Source organism: Stegodyphus dumicola, chromosome 8 (genome assembly GCF_044657685.1).
Source record: "Stegodyphus dumicola isolate Sdum_Otavi_A_Nest chromosome 8, ASM4465768v1".
In the NCBI taxonomy this organism is placed as follows: domain Eukaryota; kingdom Metazoa; phylum Arthropoda; class Arachnida; order Araneae; family Eresidae; genus Stegodyphus; species Stegodyphus dumicola.
Window position 1 is genome coordinate 163,500,252 of NC_140775.1, and position 25,261 is coordinate 163,525,512.

General features: G+C 35.2%; 1 protein-coding gene across 2 annotated transcripts in view; it reads right to left on the reverse strand.

The window, feature by feature from the left end:
* The window catches only part of LOC118185557 (trypsin-1-like), a 71,335-nt gene that overhangs the window by 29,843 nt on the left and 16,231 nt on the right, over positions 1-25,261 (reverse strand). For both annotated transcript variants that reach the window (XR_015042787.1, XM_035355432.2), the window contains exons 2-3: positions 7,268-7,428; positions 3,315-3,485 (exon numbers count right to left, since the gene is read on the reverse strand). Coding sequence is in view for 1 of the 2 variants with exons in the window: in XM_035355432.2 (XP_035211323.1) it covers positions 3,315-3,485; positions 7,268-7,428 (332 nt within the window). In the remaining variant the exon portion in view is untranslated. The remainder of the gene's footprint in view (positions 1-3,314; positions 3,486-7,267; positions 7,429-25,261) is intronic.

Below are 25,261 nucleotides of genomic sequence, written 5' to 3' on the forward strand. Positions count from 1 at the left end.
AGTAAAAATGGGGCGTATTTATTTTAGTTAATATTTAATTTACTTAGGTTATGTATAGCTACCGAATGAAAGATGAGAAACGGAGATCACAAATACTTTGCGATTGTAATTCTTCTGGCATATTCTATGGCATGAGACACGAAGAATACTTAGTAAGTTTTATCGATGTACCATGAGTGTACTGGGTATTCTTCAGTGGTTTTAGATAGATATCTGTGTTTTCTACGAAAATGGCTTGTGAATGGATTGAAGATTTTTTTTTCAATTAAACTGCTATTTAGCAAACATATCCATATTTATCAGCTATAGCATGGTATACCCAGTTGATTTAATTTCTTTACGTTTATTACGTTGATTTAATTTCTTTCTTTTTATTTCTAAGACGACCACTTGTGGTCCAGACACCACAATTTTAGAAAGGCTGTCCTAAATTAAACGATTCTTTGGTAATTATAGTAATTAATGTAGTTATATGCTATAGAGGCTGATTGAATCTCAAGTAAGAGTCTGTACTCCAAGTCTGTTTATAGCGTCGGTTTGCAATATAAGGTATTTCTCCCGTCTTCCTAGCGTGCCTTCGTGGTGTAGTGGTACTGCACGCTGGGTTGGTATTGCAGAGGTCTATGGTTCGATTCTCGGCGAAGGCGTTGCTAATTTTTCATCCTTCCTGCTTCCAAAAAAAAATACCTAATGTCTCTACAGTGACGCCCGAACTAAAAAGCGTGTTGGATGATGATTCTCCTCATTGGCTCCTCATGGCGATTGGGTACCCTAAAAACCCCAGTCGCCCTTTAAAAGGGGGAGTATATAAGGTATTTTTCCCGCCTTCCTAGCGTGCCTTCGTGGTGCAGTGGTTCAGCACGTTGGGTCGGTATTCCAGAGGTCCGCGTTCGATTCCCGGCGAAGGCGTTGCTAATTTTTCATCTTTCTTGCTTCCAATGCTTCCAAAAAAATACCTAATGTCTCTATAGCAGTATAAAAACTTTAATCCATTTTTGCCCTACTAGAGCCTGGTGTTAGGGAAATCTGTAGACAAACACTGGAATTCCATTACCATTTATTTTAGGTATTGTAATGCACTGTAATCTTGCTTGTTATCGATACTGTAACTGTACTGTGATATTCTGTAAATATCGTTAGACTAGATTGTTGGAGTCAGCACACTAAGCCTTGGTGCCTGGACTGGAAGCATGATTGACCGAAACTGCCTGACTGAAATACTGTATTGTATATACCACAATCAATTCATTGGATGTACATAAAAACTTAGGTGTGGGTCCGTTATTCGTTCCGGTGGAGTGGGTCATTTTGATCAAAATGTAAATATAGCTGAATTGATGACATACTGTACCCCCGCTGTTAGAATTTATGACCAGAGACAGATATTCATCGAAAATTATTTATGGATATCCTATAAGTTCAAAGACTCTTGATAAACAATGAGAATAAAAATATAACAGCTTCCTTCTTTTAACAATAAAATTAGCCCTGTGATACAGCATTCATAAATATTTAAAAATCGAATACCAAGTGATATGAGTTTCATTCAGAAAACCGAAATGAAGTTCAAATCCATCTTTATTCTTTCCCTCAACAGAGAGCAGTAACTCTGCAGTCTGGTGCTTACACATATTAAGATATAACCGAAATGCTACAATTCAGGCCATCCTTACATTGTTTTGCAGGTCTAGGCGTTGAAGACGCGTTAAAATGCCGCTGTCACATCTAGGAAATAGTTTGATAATTCTGCCATTGTTTTTCGGACCTCATGATGGCCCTGTTGATGCTGTTGTTGAAATAACAATGCTTGATCCAGTAAAGTTGAATGGATTTGCGGATCCTTATCTGTTGCAGTTGAATTTACTTTATTCAAGCACGTGGTAGTGTGTGGTTACTAGGTGACTTTTGTTACGGTTCATCAGATAGCTGTCCTTCTCTTAAAACCCATTTCATCTTACTTCTGCTAATTAAAATGCTTTAAAAAAATACTACAGTAAAGTTCCATGTATTAAGACTAACAAGCACCTACCTTATTTCGAAATTTATATATTTAACATTATTATATTATATAACATTATTATATTATATAATTTATATATCCGTTTAGATATTCGAAAAAGCCAAAGAACAGTTGTCTTTCTCCACCTCTTGTACATGAAATGTATACAATGAAAGTGAAATAATTTTATTAATTCATTTTATTTCAATAAAAGACTATGAGAAAAATTGAAAGACTGGAAAGAAATATTCAATAAAAGTCTAAATATAAAAATACTTTTTTATGGGCAAAATTTGCGTGAACATAGTAATTAAATCCAAACTAAAACAATTCAATTTTGATTTAGGTAGACCTAATATGCAATGCATGATTTTATTTTCATTTTCACTCAATTAAAAGCACACAGGGACAGCGAAAAGTGGACGAAGGACCAGACCTTCGTTTAAGGATTTATAGGTAACTAAAAGTAGACAATATATGAAGATATATTTCTTATTTGATTAAAGCAAAACACAGTCCATTTCGAGTCAGATAAATTAACACAGACCCATTTTATTTTTTAATTGGCACTAATGATAAAATAGAAAAAGCAAAATGTTATTACAAAGAAAAATAATTTCGTGTTCCTTTTCATTCTTTAAAAGAATATTCATGTTACCAGAACAACCAGAACCTTCAATTACCAGAACAACTGAAACGACATGTCATGCGTATTTTCTAAATATTCAAATGATTGAATTGATCGTGCTTGTGGGCCAACTATGTATTTAAGAGTAATGAAAATGAAAGTATTATAATTTTTTGTTTATGGTAGCCTTTTGAATAAAATTGACATAATTAAGAAAATAACGTCAAAACGCGTGTTTAGACTTCTTTTTAGAAAAGTACCACTATTTATGCTTTAATGACTGACGGAGTTAAAAAAGAGCAGTAGCCCTAAATATAAACAATATATTTTCCATTGATAATTATATGTTACACATGCCAGTGTACGATTCGCTTTATCATTAATATGTGTAAGCTACATATCTGTCGAAAATCGATATAAATCGATATAGGGAACTATATATAGGATATTTTAGGAAACTTTTTCATATATTTTAAATAAGTAAAAATTTGAAACATGTAAATAAATTAAGAAGGAAGCTCAATTCTATTCAGGCAAGGAATAACTGCAAGTGATCCGGATTACTGAATATCCAGCTTGCCTGGAGTCTGGATCATTGGAATTCTAATATGCATAAGCTACACATTATGTGTACAGGTATAAACTGCAGTAAAAGACACAAAAGATATAAATTTGAAAATCTCTCACTGGCAGATTTGACGATCGCCACTTTGTTTGGCTCGGCGTTCTTTGGCACACAGCATGACCAGACGACACCCCCGCTGCAGAGATCGAGGGATCTCTTGCCTTGGAACCAGCAACCGATGCTCAGGCCACAGGAATAACTGTTGCCTTGATAGTAGCAGGTCCTCGGAGCAGCTACGAATGACAAAAAGCAGTAACTAAATAAGTACAACTTTTCTTCGAAGCAAGGAAAACCGTCGAACTTCTGATCAAATAATTAAAAAAATAAATCTAATTATGTTCCAAAATATGATTTTACATTAACAAATTTGTCCAGCAAATTTTATACCAAAATCTAATTGAAGCTCGCGTCAGAAGAGTTTTCAAAGTGCATTTGGGCTCTTAAAGGGCTGCTACCAGAAGCTTCAAATGCAGCTTTTCTGCGTAATTGCTTTAATGTATTCGTATTATTGTAAATCATATTACAATTAATGATATGTTTTGAAAATATTTTCATATTTCTTGTTCATCATATTAGAACATTATTTTAATTTTCGTATTAGTAAATCATGGGAACTTTTTAAAACTAAAATATTAAATATTTATGAAATCCATAAAAAACACTATTAGAATAAAATAAAAAAATAAAGAACTATTTCCCATTTTAAAAATCTGTTTTTTAAAAATAAAATTACCTTTAAATTATAACTAGGAGTTTATCACTATTAAATAGCGAGTTATATTAGTGTTAAATTTATGAATTATAAAATATTTTTGATTAATTAAATTAACACTTTTGGCAACTAAAAGTAATTTTTAATATACTTACTTTTTGTTGCTGAGTAAAAATTTGAAATATAAAGAAAATTCACAAGGAATGTAAATAAGTAAATAATGTATTTCCCGCTCTCAGACTAAAAAGAACTTGAATCAATATTTTGCGAATCATATTCTGTTATTCACAGGGATGTAAAAACGCGTTCTAAACTTTCTTGCTTAGGATAGATCTCTTCCTTAATTTATTTGGCATTGTTTTCTTTTTTTATTACACACACTACAAGTGAAACTAAGAAAACAATATGAAATCCATTTGTACTTGATTTAAATCTGCCAAGAATGAATCAGTTTGAAACGCTTGATCGTTCCTTGTTAGTATATGAATAAAATTAATATAAACTGATTATTTTTCAGAATTAATATATGAAATAATTTTTTTCATTTCGTACTTGAATGAAAATGATTTATTGTGAATAAAATATTTTCGGGCACATAAGATTTTATTTAACTTTCTTGATGTATAAAGCATAAAATTTTAAAATAATAACTCGGCATTTACTTAATCATATACGAAGGATTAGATGCATAACATAGAATATGAATAAACTCGTAAGTAAAAATTATGTGTCCAATGGAAACATGCTGGAAAAAACTACAGAAGATGTTAACCCAGGCAAGGAAACTATTTTTACTTCCTCGTACGAAGTAAAAAGGAAGTATTATAATCGCGAAAAGTTTCGGGCAGCATATTTCAACGAAAATATCCATTTTGACCGCTTTCGAATGCAATTTAACGCTGTATTTGCGTGATATCTGTACGTAAGGACAGAATAAAAGATTCTTTTCCTCCAAAAAATTTATAAAACTGCTTTAAAATGAATTCTGAAGAGAATGTTTCGTGGTGTCTGTTCGAACGTACAGGGGTTGGACAAAAATATGGAAACACCTTTAAAAAAACATGTTTCTTTGCTTAATATGGTGTAGGAAACCCGTTGGCATCCAAAACAGCTTGCAGTCTTCTCGAAATGGATAAATACAGTTCCTGTATGTTTGCCAAGGGAATATTATACCATTCTTCCTGCAAAACGGTGGCAAGTTCAGATAACGATGTTGGCGGTGGATAACGAGAACGCACTTTTCGTTCCAATGTAGACCACAAAGGTTCGATAATATTCAGGTCTGGTGACTGTGGTGGCCAGGGGAGATGGGACAACTCATCCTCGTGCTCAGAAAACCAGTCCTGGACAATGTGAGCTGTGTGAACAGGGGCTTTGTCGTCTTGGAAGACACCATCACCATCGGGGAACAAAGTTTGTACCATGGGATGAAGTTGATCGGCCAAAATGTTCACATAAGTCTTGGCAGTCATGTGCCCTGACACAGTTATCATGGGGCTAGCAGAGAACCACGATATGGCTGCCCAAACCATAACAGAACCCCCGCCATGTTTCACTCTTGGCAACAAGCAGTCTGTATTATAGGCTTGAGATGGCGTCCTCCAGACGTAAACTCGGCCAGAAGTGGGAAACAATGTGAAAGAAGACTCGTCAGACCATATTACTCGCTTCCACTGCTCTATAGTCCAAGCCTTTATGACTTAAACACCACCTTTTTCTGTTACGGGCATTAGCATCACTGATGAGTGGCTTCTCAATTGCAGCACGGCCAGCAATTCCCTGTTTATGAAGCTCCCTTCTAATTGTTTTGGTACTCACAGGGTTCGGTAACACAACATTCATTTCAGCAGTAACTTTTGCAGCTGTGGTCTTCTTATTTTTCGTCACAATTGCCCTTAATGATCGTCTGTCACGATCACTCAGGACACACTTTCGTCCGCGCTGTGATTTAGCAGATGATGTTTTTCCGCTTTTCAAATATGCGGAATAAATCTTCGATACAGTATCTCTTGAAACACTAAACACCTCGGCTACCTTGCTTACGGAAGCACCTACCATACGTGCTCCAACAATTTGCCCACGTTCGAAGTCTGTTAACTCTGACATAATGCAATGACAACCTCACATAACAGTACTCCGACAAACAACTGAACTGTTTAGCACATTTACGAAGTTGTATAGGTGGCGTCAGTAGTCAAAAACGCCAGCGCCACCTACATATTTCATTAAAATCAATCTTTCTTTTCAAACATGCATTTAACAAGGTGTTTCCATATTTTTGTCCATCCACTGTATGTACGTACGTATCTCGCTTAACTCAAAAACGAGTAGCCTCAGAACGTTGAAATTTTGTATATAGGACTACTATAACATGTAGATGTGCGAAATAGGCCACGGCAAACGTATATAAACATATTTATATATATATCCACTCTGTTACCCGGCTCAGTGATCTCAGCTTTTTTACTCTTATATGTATGTAAATTGTACATTTTTTGCTTTAAAAATGATTGAATTATGTTATCTTCCGGTTAAGGTTTTTATGCCTTTAGTAAATCTGTATGCAATAATTTTAGAATTATCAACAATTTTAAAGTTGTTAAGTGCCGTTAAGCCTTTTTTTTTTATGGCGGCCATTGCTTGTTTACATTTGAAACAGCAGAGTAATGGATTTGTTGCCAATCTAGAAAAACATAGCTTCGCAACAACAAAGATAACGCCTTTCATTTATTATTGCGAATTAAGTCATGCTTAATCCTTTCTGGAATTTTTTCGAGGAAATAAGCGTTTAAGATTTACTTCGTAATTTTTAATAGAGTTATTTTGGGTTTTTATGTATTTTTGCCTTGTCGCGAAGTGAGAACTGAATTAATTGAATGAGAAATACACAATCGTCTGTGAAAAACTGTTTCTGTTTTGTTTTGTTTGCTTAATTTCTTTTATACATTGTTCTAGCTTTATTATAGTATTTGAATAGAACATTAGTTAGCAACATTAGAACATAGCAACGATTAGTTAATTCTTTAAATGATATAAATTTTGTGCATTACGAAATGGAAGAAAAAATGCGTATAATTTAATATTCCGTACAAGGAAGTCATGTGGTGTACACAGCAGATTTAAAAAAAAAAAAAAAAAAAAAAAATCAGACACAGAAAAATTCAGAAACTATTAAATACTTTGTGGTTTGATAAACATACGCAGCAACTTAAAAATTTAATTATATAAAAAGCATACAGCATACCAAAATATACAGCATTAATGCAAAAAGTTAATTCCATTAGAATCAAAAATTGTATTTACCGAGCAGCTGCTGGGCAAAATTGAGTAGATTGAGAGCGATGTTTGTATCGAAAGGTAAAGTTGGGGCCCTCCATTCCGAGGGCCCCTCCATCCTGGGTGGTATCCGAACGTCCGCAAAATTTAGGCTGGATACCACAGGATAAAGCAGGTAGAGGAGCAACCTGAAATGGAATGAGAAATCATTATGATGGATCATTAGTAATATTCGTAATCACATGAATAGCAAATCTCTAAAATAGGTCGCTTGTTAAACGATATACGGTTTGCTTAATTTTGAGTAATGGTAAAATTCGTCTTTTATTTGTTGTGAATTTCAATAATAATAAATAATAATAAATAAGAATCGTTGAAGATTGTTCTATGTTAAACAAAAGCAGTAATAGATTTTGCAAAGATATTAGCTATTCAGTTAAGTTCAGTATCGTACTGTACATACGTGAAAGAACACAGAAAACCTACTCAAGAGAAGTTTGTATGAAATAACTAAATTTAATAACATACACTCATATCCATAAATTAAGGATAATGCAAAACCAGGCAAATGAAGAGTTAGAAGCAAAACAAATTTGACTTTTTGTAAAGCTTATTTATTAAACAAAAGGTAAAGAGAAAAACAAGATGCTATATGTTTGATATTATTAAAAAAATTAGCGATTTTTTCTCCCTGGAGCTAATAACAAAAAAAAAAAAAAAAAAAAAAAAAAAACCTATTTACAAAAAAGCAATATTACATGGTTGGTATGATTGTTAATACATTGTATGTCTCCCAGACGATGCAATACAATCCGTACAACGCCTAGGCATGCTGAGTATCAAATTATCGATCTGATCTTGGGGGATATTACAACACTCAAAAAGCAATGCTCTCGAAATTCCGGTAGACATGTAGGAGGGGGTTGACGGGCTGCAACTCGTCGGCCAAGCATGTCCCACACGTGTTCTACTGGATTCAAGTCCGGTGAGAATGCTGGCCAGTCCATACGGGTGATATCCTCTGTTTGAAGGCATTCGCTTACGATGTTTGCACGGTGAGGACGGGCGTTGTCATCCATAAACACAATTGTGCGTCCATGGCGCTCCGAAACAAACGTACATGTTGTTCCAGAATGACGTCCCGATAGATTTGGCTTGTCATGGTTCCAATTTGAACATGCTGGTCAGTTCTGGAACCCATAATAATTCCACCCCAAACGAGTACTCTTGCACCACCGTAACGGTGTCGTTCAATGATGTTTTCTTGGTGGTAACGGGTACTTGGAGCTCTCCATACGAAAGTCCGGCGAGAATCAGAATGCAAGCTATACCTGGACTCGTCGGAAAACATCACACAAGCCCACTGTTGCGGTGTCCACAATGCGCGTTCTCTACTCCAGGCTAACCGCAGGCGACAGTGAGTTGCAGTTAGTGGAAAGCATCTGACAGGTCTACGAGCATATAGACCAATCTGCCCTAAGCGTCTGTACACGGTCTGCCTTGAAAGTGTCGTACCAGTGGCTGAAGAGATAGGTCTGAGGCTGTGCTCCGCCTGTTTCTTTCGGCAGTAACTGCCAAATACCGGTCCTCATTCGGCGTTGTAACTCTGGGGCGACCTGTGTTGTAACGTCTACTCACATTACCATCATCTTGGAATCGTTGCCAAAGTCTGGAGATGACACTCTGGGCAATTCGAAGTTCGTCTGATACTTCCAGTTGGGTACGCCCACATTCCAGACGGCCGATAATTCTACCACGTAAAAAATCATCCAAATGCGTCCTTTGTATCATAACTATTCGGTTATTGCACTGAAATGCTTATAAAGCGCCTGTGAACAATTTTACTTCTTTGCCTGTATTCCTTATATATCACTCTCTTACACTCTCGTCATTGTGACGTACCATCGGTGTCATCTGGTTACTTCATGAAATTTGCATACGATTCTTGAAGATGTGTGTAGTGATTTTACAGGTGATATATTTATTTTAGGGTTCCAATGCCGCGTGACTCCGAATTATCCTTAATTTATGGACACGAGTGTACAAACATGTGAGAAAACTATGCAAAAAACTGCTCTGAAGAATGCGTTGTATATAAGTTAAAAAGAAAATAGAATAGATTAAATTTAAAAATTAAAACAGCTAAAAGACAGATAAACGGTACAACTGTGGGCCGGAAAAGGTTATTATTTGAAGGTATGATATACTAATTAAAAATAGTGCCGTCTGAAAATTTTACAGTACAAGCGTTTACTATTAAATGTTTTTTAGTTTAAAATATATGAAACGTATAAATGAAAAAATCATACAGATATTTCGCTTTTGTTCTGTCTGTTTATCTTTGCCAACTCTTAATACTACATCTTTATAAAGTTAAAACTTAAGTCAAATAGAACTCCAGTTTTATACGTTTTTGTATTTGTTTCTACATTTTGCTTTGGAATGCAAAATGGTATAAAAGGAAGCCATTGTAGTATTAAAAATGATATCTTTTGAACAAAAGTAAGAAACAAGAATATGTAAAGTACTAAAATCTATATGCTATTAAAAACTTTAATATTCGATTTTATTTCGGATAAAAACCACAGTGTAAAGAATAAACAGAGTTATAAACTTTACAAGCGATGCATAACAGGGTACTCAACATATATTTTATTTTTGATATTTATGGTTTAGTACAAAACTTTGCAATCCGTTGTTAAAGAGTCTAGCTACAAGAACGTTTAAAATAATTCTGTGTTCTATGCTGAGAAAGGCACCTTTATAATAGTCAACATAAATAAAAGATTTTATGCACTGTCGATTGGCAACAAGGTACATTCGCGTTAGGTTTCTATAATAAGGTTTATGCACCGTTATTTTGCATCTTATCATATGGTGCACTGGAAGTAAATGCTTTCAATTACTACACAAAACTTAAGGATATCTCGAAGATAATCAAAGCTATATTGTTTATAAACCATGACAAGAGGAGAAAAGCTTTTTCCTTTAGAGCAAACAACAACTAAAGGTAAAATATAATACGATAATATGCTATGAAAAACTTCTCTGCTGTTGTTTTCGCTACGGTGTAATAGAAGTATCCTTCAGTAATGCAAACCAATACGCAATTTAGCCATTAATGCTTAGGAACAGATAATAATTATCGTAACTATTTTCACTATGCTTTTGATTTCGCCCAACAGAAAACTACCAATAAAGGTAAAAATAATTTTTAACGGATTCATTTAATATAAAGGTCGCAAAGTTTATGTTAAGAAATAATCATAAAATAATTTTTGCTGAAACAGTATTAGAATTTGGAAAGACGATAGATGAAATTTTTTTTCCTAAGAGATATTTTGAGGTTTTCTCCCTCCTTACTGCGTGTCTTCATAGCGTAATTCGGAAGCACGTCCGGCTAACATCGGAAGGTCCCCTATTGTCTCTACAATATAATAATGGCATTTTTTTAGAATGACAGTGTATGAATAGTGATATAGAAATTTTAGTACGAGTATAAGACACGAAGACTATCTGTCTGAAGGATGCCTTCGTGGAAGATTTTCTAAGGAAAAATGGTTCGTATGCACATTAGATACGGAAATGACCAAGAAACCCATGCGTTCACTAGGATTCCAACTCAGGTCGAGGTATTAAATGCTCAGTGTCTTATACACTTGGTCATTAATAGGACAGTTAATTAGTAAGGATACGAACATGGCAGCTGCATTTAAAGAAGCTAATATTCTTTATTTATATTTCAATACAACTTTATTTAAAATATGTTATTTCCGTTTTGCATCCAAAAAATCTGAGCAGTAATTCTTAACTTTGGATTCATTAGAGATTATGAGAGATCTAATTAAAAAAATTAAATCAAGCTTTACTGTAAAAACATTAAACTCTTTCAGTTCAAACAAGTTAAATTAATTCATTTAGATTCACCTTTCAAGTCGCTGAAAATTGTTTAAAGAAAGCAAAATTTGTTTTAAGAGAATGAGCCTAAATTTAGTAAAATGTTTCTCTAGGTAAGATTAACTTCGAAAATCCTTTGTAAATTAAATATTAATAAAAAGTTCTTATACATTTCATACTTGAATAATTTCGAAAATACTGCAAAAGATTATAAGTTTGGTTTGTTTGATTATGGCAAAGCACTCGAGGGCCATCTGCCTAAGGGAAGGGATGCCTTCATGGTGGACGGTAAAGTGGCCATGCAGCCAGCCCATCCGCCAGAGTTCGAACCCTGTACCGAATTACAGACAAAGGTTAAGGATTTTTAAGATTATAACATACGGTAAATGTGTTCTAGGAGCAAATCACATACATTGTATTTAAATATCCTCTGCATATATCACTAAATTGCATAAGAATATCTTCTGGAAAAAATGCATCTAAACTTTTGTAAAATAAACGTAATCAATAGAAAAAGCTTCTCTACTCAGAAGAAACGGATAAATATTCCTAAATTATACACACATAATCAAACAAAAAGACATTAACTATAGTTAAGTAATTTTTAATCAAGAAGCTGATAATTAAAGAGTTCCGGAGAATTAAAGGTGTCAAAAAGGAGTTTAAAAAAATTGAAAGCTTTCAAATTTTAACGGTCCTCCAAAAGGATTTGTTAAGTTTTTTACGCTCGCTGAGCTCACAGTTTACCAGTCTGCTTTTACAATCACTCCCGCTAACGCTTTTTTCAGCTCTTTTATTAAGCATCGTTTCCTTCGCAGTTACGACATATGCAATTCAACAGCAAAATCGCAAATTTTTAAAAGCAGCATGGCAGTATATATGTTTAGAATCCACGACGCAAAGCTGACATACATTTTTTCAATTTTTCACTTTTTTTTATTAGTTTATTATATCAATGTTCAGTTTTCTTAGTAAGATGGCTAACAAAACTTTTTTTTGTCTTTTATTATTAAAGTTTTTTGTGTTAAATTTATTAATTAAATATCACGTTCTTCGCGCTTACAGCACATAAAATTCAATGCACAAAATATGAATTAATAAAAAAAATATATCACACTATTCAATGAAATATTGAATATTTTTATTTAGACAGATCATGAATTAAATGTATTTTTATTATTTAAATCAATCCAATCCAAAAGTAAAAAAAGAATATTCTTAAGAGCTGCATCTATTGCTTTCAGATAGCTTAGTTTTTTACATCTACAACAGACAGGTTCAGTGAGATACATTTCTGAAGACAAGAGGAGGAAGAATGACCTATTTGTTTACGTTAGCTATACATAAGTCACGTGATCTCTGAGACCGTCTACCTTGTTTGTTTACATTAACTATACATAGGCTGTAAGTGTTGAAAATGCAATTAATAAGCTTCAGATCATTACTCCTCAGATTGAACATGGGTGCACTGTGTGGACAATTTCGATCAACGCACAGAAGTCTCAGCTACTTATCATACAGAAAAAGGCCAAAAGGACTCCTGTCACAGCCAACTCTTTAACGTTGAAGTCCCCACAGTGCAAAAGGCAAATTACTTAGGCGTCACCCTCAGAAGTAAGTTCACATATGGAGTGATTACATAAATAAAGTACGTGGTAAAGTCCTCTCAACAATGAAAAATACATTTCCGCTAATAGGCAAATTTTCAAAAGTGGACCATCTTAGAAAAAGGCATGTCTACACAGCTATAATAAAAGGCCTATAGTTACTTATGCTTCGACCGCTGAAAAAGATCTAATTAAGCTACAGATCGTTCAGAATAAATGTCTAAGGCTTATAATTCAAGCTCATTTCTATGTTTCCAAGACACTCTGCATAATGATTTAAAAATTGAACGGGTAGAGTAATTAATTCAAACAAAAACTTCTTTACAAAGGCCAAGTTCTGCTCTCATTTAAGTGATTTCAATACCTTCGATTACATAATCTTACCTGAGGATGCAAATACAAGACCTTACGCGGGCCCACCTCGCCCGTCACTCAAATTTCCCGACATAGCACTCTTCATTGTGTGCACTCATATTTTGTACTATATATTTGTATATCATATATGTTCTTTTACTTTTCACTCTACTGTATTTATATATTTATAATAAATAATTTTTTTTGTATTTTCAATGTATTTTTTTACGTATGTCTTAGCACATCTGCCAGATTCTCCACTCTCTTGTCAAGCCTCTCCTGGTTTTCTTTTCTCATTGTTTGGTTTCTACAAACTTGGGGTGTATGGTCACCCCTCTCTCTTCATCTCACACCTCCTCTTACTACGTCCGACTTACAACGTCACTTGCCTTTACGGCAGACTTATCACTGAGCTGGCATCATCGCACATATTAGCGATAGCCCGGCAATACTTATATTGATTGATTGAACTATACATAAGTCACGTGATCTCTGAGATAATCTACCTTGTTTGTTTACGTTAGCTATACATACGTCACGTGATCTCTGAGGTCATCGGAATGTACCTGATTTCAAAAGATAAATAGCTAACACTTTGCAGAAATAGCAACATTCTGTCTTCGCGGCATTTTTCATGTTGTCTCACTACTGCTTATCCTGCAATCTTACTAGCTATATATTGCACTCACTGGCATTTGCCATATAACTCACTGCACCTGCCTGCATGCTTCAATTTAATGTCATTGCTTATTACTGCACAATTTTTATGATGAACGCCTACTTTCGTAAGTATTAAGATATGCCTGCTCACGCAGCTGAATTTTATTTGCCCACGGGTGTTGGTACTTCCCTAGTACCATTTATTTGGAAATATCTTTGTCTAGTGCACTTTAATGCGAACTACTGCCGAAAACGCTTTAGTAGTTAATGACCAGAAAAAAGTAAGTCATAAGTCATAAGAATAGCAACAGACTCAAAAGTGAAACGACACATTTATAGTATAGTGATTCGGCGCAAAATCCAGTTTCGCAACTAATAACTCTTTTGGACAATTTTATAAAAGAAATCAGAACTCAATTAGCATCAACAATGGATTACTTTGAGCCCCCAGATGTCTGCAATAAAGCAAAAAGGCCAAACAGTTTCGTTAAATTTTAGAGTTTATTTGTCTACCTCATAATATTCCTTTCTCATTTGAGCAGGTTACCTTAATATTTAGCTTTTCCTTCTGATCTATAATTTGTTTATTTAAGCATTCAGCGATCTAATTCAAATTGCTAACAATATTACATACTTCAATGCGTATTTTTCTCCTTCTGCGACTTTAAAACTGCATTACATTCTCAAAGGTTCATTCTTGGTGTTTTTTGATTCTCTTGAATCCGCAGCAGGTGTGGTCTACATGCCACAGGCTTTCATGCTATCCGCTGTTGCATTAATCTCAAAAGGAGGAGTTATTTACATCGCAGTAACTTTCACACTATCAATATATCTTTTGCACTGTCGCAATCGAATGCACAGCAGGTGTTATATACATAGCATCAGTTTTCATTAGGTCAGTACACTATTGCACTAAATCCACAGGTGTTATCTACATAGTACCAGGTTTTATACTATCAGTATATCATTTACATTGCTGAATGCAAATCCACTGTGATGTTCCTAGACCTTTGTCAAAGATAAAACGTCAAAGAACTTAAGTAAACTATGTAGCGACTTAGTTCAGACAGCTAAGACGTAGACTCGAGAAGGGTTAAATTACCCTTTTATTCATTCAAATAAATAATAACAGTCGGACCCTTCTCTGGCTTACAGGAAAGCGTCTACTCGGGCTTTAACTCAGAATAAGAAAATAAGAAACTAATCTACTATTAACTAAACTAGACTTAGCAACAGCTAAACACAGTTATCTAACATAGTTGGCCCTTTAATTAAACTAACCGGCAAATATCAGTAGACACATATAACAGCTTCAATAATGAATTAGCCAGAAGACAAAACATGCGCCACTAAGGACTCCTAGCACTCTCTATCGACATTAGTTGAACTTCCAATAAATACCACTTCTAACTCATTTGCATTGAACGCAGTTCTAAAATCTCATTCTGGTTGGCAGTTGTAAGTGGGAAACAAGAACTGAAAGGAAAGGATTTCAAAATTAAAATAACTATTATAAAATTAAAATACGCCTTACACCACAACAAGTATTGTATACGTTGCACCATTTCATGCTATCAATACTTCTTTCACGCTAATTAATTTAATTTGAATAATAAATAATTTTACATTTAATTTATTACAACTATACTTTTTCATATTTTTAAATACAATAAATAGCAAATGACTCACGCAATAAAATAAAATTTATAAAAGTGTCAAAAGAGCTAATAACGGATTTTTTAAAAATATGATAACTTATATTTCTTGTGCAAGCAATAATTTGGTAATTAAAACTGTGCCATTGGAACAGACTTAAACTATCGATGCTAAACCTTATACGATACATATGATTGCACGCTAAGGAACATATTTTTACTTAGATTACAACAATGATAATTTAACAATACGTGGGAAGCATAAGAAGTGGGATGGACCGTAATTCGGGTCAATTTAGACATGTTCAACCATTGCTATTGATGCATGACAACTAGATCTAACAGATAAGAATATCTAGAGTGTGAGAATAGGATACACAGTGAGATGCCTGGTACCAGAAAGAGATTATCCCAATCTTTAGAGTAATATCTAATATAAGGCGTATAAAAAGAAGCTTTGTCTGGAGCAGCAAAAAATTTTCTTCAAAACTGTGAAACGCCAAAAAAAGAAAACATTTCGCAAATAATAGTTACATCCGCCATCTTTGACGTAAAGTGGTTTTCCGATCGTCATAAGCTGTCAAATTCTGTATCTAATAGATACATGCGAACACTTGTAGCTTCAGTGTTAACTCCGTGGTCTGGATGCCGTCGAGATCATAACTGCTTGTACATGTTTCCTGGTTCGATATGGAAAATAGCTTGTTACAGTGGCGTTCGGTCTAGAATGTAACGAATGATTACTCGTCACCATCTGCACCTAATCGCTTGGATCTCACGTCTTTTCCTAGTCGCCTTTCAACTGGAGAAGAATGTAAGGAATTATCGTATTCCCCCGTCCCTGTTGTAGTAGTGTAAACGTTAGTTTGAAAAATCCGTGGTTCATATCATGTCGAGAGTATGGTTGATTTTTCATGTCTGTTAAACCCAAATACAGTACAAAATCCGAAATCCGAACGTCCATTATCCGGAATGATCTAAAATCCGGGCCTCAAAACCACCAACAATGTTTTTCTCGTAGGCTTTACCGCATGCGCATTTGATTCCCCCCTACGCGCATAATAAAACATCTGGAGAGCCCCGATTCTTACTTTCACTTCGACACTAAATAAAATAGTCGAAGATTGCTTGAAGAAGCAATCATTTTAGCATAAATTTCAAACTGAAACATTCCACATAGATACATCGTTGATCTGACGCAAGCTGGCGAATCATTATTATACTTTCCTTTCATCACCGCATGTTTATCAAAACAGGACAACTTGAGTAATGACTCATGTAGCGCTGCCTAAACAATTTTTTATGTTAGTAATTAAATAATAAAGGAATATGGTAACCTTCTATGTTCACATTACGCTTGGTGATGATTACGGATTTAAGTAAAATGCGCTAAAAATGTTGACGAGGAAAAATTTACTAAAACCTTATTTCCATATGCTAAAAATAGATTTTGTTGATGATACTCATAGACCCAAAGATTACATTTAGGGCTATTTGAATTGAAAATAACTGATTTGTTATTCGCATAATACCAGAACCAGCGCCAGGGCTCGTATGGCCGCAACGAGTCACAGAATTTAGGACCTACCCAGACTGCATCAGGCGGTAAGATATCTAGCGCCGGCCCTCAGTAAGGATTAAGTATATGTGAGAATTTATTTATTCAGAACTCTGATGAGTCTTAATCATATGCAAGAAATAGGCATAAGTATAATAAATAACTAATAAAATTATGTGTTAATTGTCTCAGTGGCGATAGAAGCAAGATAAAATTTAACGGAACAACTTGTCGTTAGTCGCCAAGCTCATGATGCACACCCAAATATGTGTAGTGAGGGGTAGCTAAATTTGATGATTTTAACCGCTAATTTTAAAGGTTTTCGGATATCGCAAAACAAACGTAAAATTTTCCAATTAACGTATTTTGTAAAGAAATGTGGAGAAGCGGTAATAAATGAAGTTGATATAAAAGATGTTTTTCATTGTGATGACAATGCTTCTCAATCATCAATCAATTAATGAATGGCGAAATCTGTAGTATGGTTCTAGATCCAGAAAATACCGCTACCGATTGTGAAGAAAGTGACCGAGAAGTTATTGAAAACGGGAAAATTTCGATTGACAATTTAGTCGGAATTTTCGAAACAGCAGTTACGGGACTTCAACAGTGTAACTAAACAAGAGATAATGTCTGTCTACAGAATTAAAGAGAAAGCGTTGGCACAAAAAACGAAGCAACTTAAACAACATACTATATTGAAAGAAATGCTTAATAAGGTAAACAAATAAATATTAAGCTTTTTTTTTTTGTAAAGTTTGATACCCTTTAAAAATGATGGAAAGATCTACGCAAGAAATGTTGTGTACAAAGATATCTTTGACATGTGAATTAACATTTCATTATTTAAATCACCTTTATTGATTGAAGTAGCGGTGGGATCGTAAGAAATGTACCGCCATTGGTTTCTTTCATTGCACTCTACTTTAAGCAATTAAGCAAGTAGAAGGGTGAAACCCCGTGGGGCAGTAAGCAAAGGGGCGTCCTCGCCGCCTGCTCTGGGTAAATTCAGTTTAAATTAGCCGACACCTTTGCACGAATCCTTTTAATTACAATTTATAATATATAAAACAGCTGTCATTTCGTATGACCGCCAGGCGTTCTAGTAAATATATAGAAGAATATAAAGTTATGCCTTCATAAATAAATAGTATTAGTTACTCTTAGATGCTTTTTCTTACTTGCAAAGGAAAACTCTGCTTTGCTTTCTATAAATACCCCTCCCCTTCTCTTCGCTAAATTTAAATTTCGAAGATTGTGTGCAGTATTGTTGGGACTAATCTCGCTTGTCTTATATATGTAAGAGCAAGCCCACGTAATTCATCGTGGCAATGAGCCAAGATTGCGCCTATCATTGGCAAGAGTCTTGGAGATCATAGAGGTGACAGTATGATGTTGCCCAGTTCCGCCCCCAATTTTGAAGGACAGCACCCTGGGAGAACGGATACGAGGGTCTCCCACCCTCTTTTCCTACTTCCAACTTATCGAGAGGACTTTCGGCTCGCAGCATATTTAGAGTAACCCCATGCCGCACAGACACTATACATTTATACACATCCATGTCTTTCCCGGGATTCGAACCCGGGCCCTTCGATACGGCAGTCATCGTCGCTAACCACTGTCCAGCTTGGGTGGCGCAGTTTTAAACTATGACACAAAACAATTACTTTTGCTCTCTAATTACCCACTATTAAATGATAATCGATTACGCAAAATCGAAAAATCTATTGATATAACTTTCAGTTCTTACTTAAAGAGTGGAAAAGAATACAGGATTTATAGATTAGGTTCAAGGATTAAAAATGCTTTGCATTGGTTAAATCTGATTAACTGTAAAATGGTAGCGGATACGATACCTAAACATAAAAGCCATTAGGCACACGATAGGAAAAAAGTATCTAAACTATTTTTGTTGTGAAATATTCCCGAAAGAGGATTTAAGACATATTCTGCTAAATTGCATTCTGCTTCTAATGTCACACGCTTTAGTTACTTTACGCTGTTACCTGTCAAATATCACATTTAGTATTCTCCTCCAGGCAAAACTCATGAGTTCCATTCGCTGGCGATATGCTACAATGCTCATTACAATTCGAAAATTATAAAAACGCAAATCGGCGATCCGCTTTACGCTCTATTCTGCAGTAGAGTCGTATTTTGAGCTCAGAGCTGCGTACAGAAATTAGAGACCGGAACAAACTGGGGATATTTTTAAGGGCAAACAAATAAAATCGCCTACTTAGCACGCTAACCTTAATTTGAGAGCTCAGATTCACCTCTCCGTGTTTGTAAATCATGAATGAAAATCGGTGTGTCTAATTGACTTTTTCTGAAATAAATCGATAAAAGCAAATATTTTATTCATTTTTATTTCTCACGTTTCTCATGAAGAAATAGAGCCATAACAAAAGCTAAACATGAAGTAGTTTGGTTCACTCCATAGATTTCTGCAGAAATTACCTGCGTTATAAACGATGTTTATTATAAATGCATGTTTTAGTTTCATGACATGAACAAATTATGTAAATATGTAGAATATATAAGTTTACAAGGGAGGATTAACCGGACCCTGTATAAAATTTTTGTTATTAATTAATTGCGAAACGACAAAAAAATGTACTATCGCAAATCATCGGCATAAAGCAAAACTGTTTACGGAAAAGGGAAAAGAAAAAACGGGAAAAAAACCACGGAGTAACAGTGGAGTGATAGTTATATGATATCATGATATTTGGAAGCAACAGGGTGAATCGTGTCTGATGGGCTCATAAATGAGTCCTTTACCGGGTAACAATAATTTATTCCAAGGTTTAAGTTACACACGGTTATAACATGTAATTTTAAAATTTACACAGCACGGGTCTGATACAGCCTAACAGATTCCCATACAGACAGAGACGGCAAGACGGGTTAGAAGCAATTCCAAACCGATTAAGATGGGCTAAGATGGGACACATGTTCGAAGATCAACGGCAAGCAGCAGCTCTGTTTACCTCTAGACAGACTAGTTGATCAGTACCTCACTTTGCAAAGATGTCTTATAATTATTCAGAATTCTTCGATGTGCAATGCGTAATTATTAAGTAGAATTGTTGGATTAAGTTGTAAGGATGTGTGTGCTGTTTTCAGCAAGTGCATCTTCAACCTCATTACCAGAGGATCCACAATGAGAAGTAATCTATATAATTTTCTAGTGACCCAAGAGAATTCGGCATTTCTCAATTTCCTAATTAGTTGCTGGCTTGTGCTGATTTTCAATAACTAGAATTGCTTCTCTAGAGCAAGAAACGGTAAGTCTTTAAAGGCAGATCATAAACAGCAAGTAGTTTCAGTTAAGCATGGTCTTTGGTTCGCCGTCAAAAGCAGTTTTGAGTTGACCAAGGTGTAGGTAATGGAAGAATGCCATTCAGTTTATTTATTTTTTATGATAATTTTTCTGTACTTTATCGATTCTATGCTGGTGTTGCACATGCACAATATCAACCTATACCTGCATCGATCCTGCTTATCGGTGTTGCTCTTATATTTGTAATGACTTACAAAGGTAACAAATATGCATTCTTCTTCTTATTTAGTACTATATTATTATCAAAATTCCTCTGTTACAGTGTGATTCGACTGCCGATAACTACTGCCGGTCGCATGCCGATGCTGCATCTATACCGTACTGACATTAGGAAACGTCGATCTTTTCAATGCAAACGGTTTCGACTAGATCTCAAATCCAGACCATTCTGAACTTCGTAAGGAGACTGAAACTCTGATGAAGTCTTGAAAACCAGGTTTCCAAAACTAACAATTGAATAGTTATCTAAAGTTTCGTTATTGTTATATTGTACTAGCCATATACACCAACACAGCATGCATGGGGAAATTCCATTAATTCTCACAAGTTTTATGACTTAGACATGAAAGTTCTAAAGTCCCAAGCTACACTAAAGAATATGGCAAATGTTTCAGGCATAATTTTTCATAAAGTTCATTTTCTTCCGAACATTTTATTTCAATCTGGTCGCAGATTTAGTTTTTTGAATCTGGTCACAAATACCATTTGATACTGAATTGATATTAGTTTTATGGAATGCTATATTAATTTTGGGGGGGGGGGGAACTGAGTTAAGTTTCTTTTCTTTAAATAAGAAAACAAACAGATTCCGTGTTCTTAAATTTTCCAAATAACATTTCATCAGACTTTTTTTCTCCCTAAATCTGTATGTTTTTTAATATCCTACGAAAGTTCTTTAGCTCGACTTTGAGGACGAAATGATCAGTTTTAATGCCGCCGTATTATTTACCAATAATATGATTATGATGTTGTATTTATAAAAAAGCATTTTACTTAAATTTGACAGAAGAAATAGATTTTACATCACATAAATGCAACGTGATTTAAAATGTTTTGATACTTTTCTGTTAACATGGCACCACTTCGCACCAAATATAAACATTGGTGTGAAGTCTGACTAGATGGCGGCAACCATAAGGGATGCGTTACGCTTCATGAAAAAAGAAAAGATTATTTTATTAAATCTTATCAGGAAGACTATTTTATTGCATCTTATCAGAAAGATTATTTTATTAAATCCAGAATACGAAAAATAAAGACAGATACAAAACTAGAAAATGGATTTAATGTGCGCGAATTTGTGCAATTCTCTGATGTTTTTTATAAGTATAAAAAATTATCGCTGTGGACACTGAAAGAACGAAAATGTTGTTCATCCCATGTACACAGCTCTATTCGCTTAAAAATACATCAGAGTATAGCTTAAATTCGGCATGGTGCACCAATTCGGCATTGCGCACAGCTTCGGCTTAGCGCACATTAAACAGTAGCTTAATCCTTTTAGTGTCGAACGACGATACAACAAATTCCGCAAATGTTGACAACATTTGCGGAAAGTGCCAACGACGATATATTATTGCGTATCCGAAGCCGCCTTAGAGCCCACCAGCGGCCGAGAGGTAAAGTAGCTGAACACTGGTAGTTCGGTCCGAGGTTCGAATCCCGCGAACGTTCTGGCTGCATGGGTGTTTTCGTGGTTTTCCCCATGTGTAACGTGTATACGAGCCAGTTTCCCTTAGAACGTCCTCCAAGAAGGCATCCCTCTCCTTAGGCAGATAGCCCTAGTGTGCTTTGCCATAATTAAATACACCACACCACACCACACCGAACCCGCCTTACTATTCGCATTGCGAGAGAATTCTATCTCAAAATAAATTTATAAAACGTTATAAATGATCTAATTTCATCGCAAAAGAACTAAAATAAATTACAAAAGAATTTTTAAAATTAAAATAATTTCATTGTGAAAGAACTAAAATGTTTTTATATTGATGTTATTTGTATGATTTTCAAAAAATGCTGTAGTTTTTTTAAATTTATTTCGTAATATGCTGCTTTTTGAATTTTGTAAATATAATTCTTAGTTTGGTTTTCATGAGCTTTTTCCTATAACCTCAGCAAATTCGTCAAATTAGCTCGGCATTTTTCGCGTAGGTACGATACATTCGCTCGGCATTAAAAGGTTTAAATCAGTCCCCACTAGAACAACAGAATCCACGTTAAGAAGCTGTCCCCGTTTCAGCAAGAATCTACAGAGTTTCACTAGTAAGATTATGCTAGATTGGGGGTAGACGAGCAAAAGAGGCTTTTGATCGAACATTGTCCTCATTTCAGTTAGAATGCACAAAGTTAAAGGTTAATTGCCATCTAAAGCCAAATTATGGAGAAAAATGCGACCACTCTTATCAGCACCAGGATACAGTATTACTGCAATTTGTGATGATTGTGCAGGCTATGTTATGTTAAACACTTTTTCCTAGGACGACAAACAGATTTTAAAAAAACACCATTTTTTAACTTCCATGATAGCCAACACATTGTTCCACCCATTGACATATGAGTATCATTAAAAATGATAATTTAAAATAAATGTTTCAAAATCTTGGCTATTTAATGAAAAAAATAATTGAAGCAGTTGTGTTACTAACACATAATTAAGTCGCATTTTTACTAACGTCAAAGACGCATGAACAAGCAGCCTACTAGTGGCCTAGCGGTAAAAGTCGCTGAACATTGGTATTTCGGTCTGAGGTTCGAATCACGCGAACAGGCTGGCTACATGGAGGTTTTCGCCTTGTGTTACGTGTATACGAGTCATTTTTCACTTAGAAAGTCCTCCATGAAGACATCCGCCCACCAGCGGCCGAGCGATAAAGTCGCTGAACACTGGTAGTTCGGTCCGAGGTTCGAATCCCGCGAATGGGCTGGCTGCATGGGCGTTTTCGTGGTTTTCCCCATGTGTAACGTGTATACGAGCCAGTTTCCCTTAGAAAGTCCTCCACGAAGGCATCCCTCCCGTTAGGCAGATAGCCCTAGTGTGCTTTGCCATAATTAAATAAACCAAACCAAACCATGAAGACATCCCTTTCCTTAGACAGATAGCCCTCGATTGCTTAACTTTAATCAAATGAACCAAACCAAATTAAACCATTAGCAAGCAACTGGACAGAATTTTAGGAGGTAAGGAAGAAGAATATACTATTCAGCAAATAAGCAAAGACAGAAAGCAAAAGGTAAAGAAAAGTCTCCCATTTATGTATTTAAGTATGTCTGTCATGAATATTTACTTAATTAAAGTTTTATAAAATAAGCAGTTATTCAAGGAACAGTCTGTAGCGGAAATGTATGCACGTGTATTACTTTAGGGATAGCATAACGAAACTAGAGCCTAGAAGGGTAAAACGTATTATAGAGCTCTGAAAGGATTTGAAACATTATTATGACGGATACGTACTTTTCACATTGAAAAAAAGTAAAATTTCGCAAAAATGAAAGTTCAAAAATGAAAAATTCGCACTTATCCGAGCAATATTAAATAAACAAATACCATTTTTTTTCGAACCGACAGTAATCAAACAAATTACTGCAATAATATAAAAAATATTAACTCAAATCTGTAATCTCAATCTTCTTTGAGTCTTTATCTTCTATCCGCAACTACTTGTTATGGATACTAAAATAGCTCTCAGCATCCACTCTGTTAACGAGATTATGCAAAGGGTCTTGCCTATGCCAGGTTTTGCGGCAGAACACTGCTGCTTCAAGGTCAAGGATCTGTATGACATCAAAGTAAGTGTCTTGATTAAATGCTATCAAAAGTTGTTTCGTCTTTTGGGATGCCTTTAAAATAATAATTTAAAGAAGTTTCCCAATAATAAGTTTGGCTTTAAAGCTGTAACCGCCAAGACGGTATAATGAATAGGGGAGCCTACTGCAGTATTGAAGGGCCCGGGTTCGAATCTCGGAGAAGGCATGGATGTTTATAAATGTATAGTGTCCGTGCGACATGAAGGCACTCTAAATATATGTCGAGACGAAAGTCGTCTCGAGAGGTTGGTGGTAGGAGAAGAGGGGTGAGATCCTCGGACCAGCTCCTCCATCAGAATTGGCGGCGGATCTGAGCGAAGTCGTAGTGTCACCTGTATGATGCTCAAAGCTCTTGCCAACGATAGATTCAATCTTCCTCTCCTTGCCACGCTGGTCAAACAAGTGAGATAAGTCAGGCTGTTGTAGAAGTACTCATGGCTACAGATGAACAGAATAATCTGGAACTGTGCTTAAAGGATTCATTTGTTCTGTTGGATAGCATCTGTAAAGTCAAAATACGTGCCGCTTTCACTGCTGTTGTGACCAACATCATTTGGAGCTTATCAACTTTTATTATTAAAATTCTGTCCCATTCCCAAAATAATCAGCATTTCGGCGCTCACCAGGTTTGTTTTATTTGATTATGGCAAAAAAATCGAGGCTATCTGCGTAACGGGAAGGATGCCTTCGTGGAGGACTTTCTGAGGGTAACTGGTTCGTATATACGTTACAGATGGGAAAAATCACGAAAACTTTCATGCCCACAAACCATTCACCGAGATTCGGAACCTCGGATCGAATTACCAGTATCCAACAACTTTTCCACTCAGCCGAAAGCTGGCCTGGCACTCATCAAAACAGAATCCTTAAACAGCTACGTTTTACTAATTCAAAAGTCAAACAACAAAAATCAGCGTTCTTCTGAATTAGTATTTGTTCGGCGTGTTATTGTGTCTTAATTACAGCTACGCTTTACCAATTTACGTTTAAAACCTTTTATAAATATTACTTCACATTTAATCGCTAATACTGGGAAATTTCCCATTTTCGTAAATACGAACATTACGTATCTCTGATTATTATACGTTACATAAATATGTTACATCATTCCAAACTGGTATAGAATATCCGCTTCTC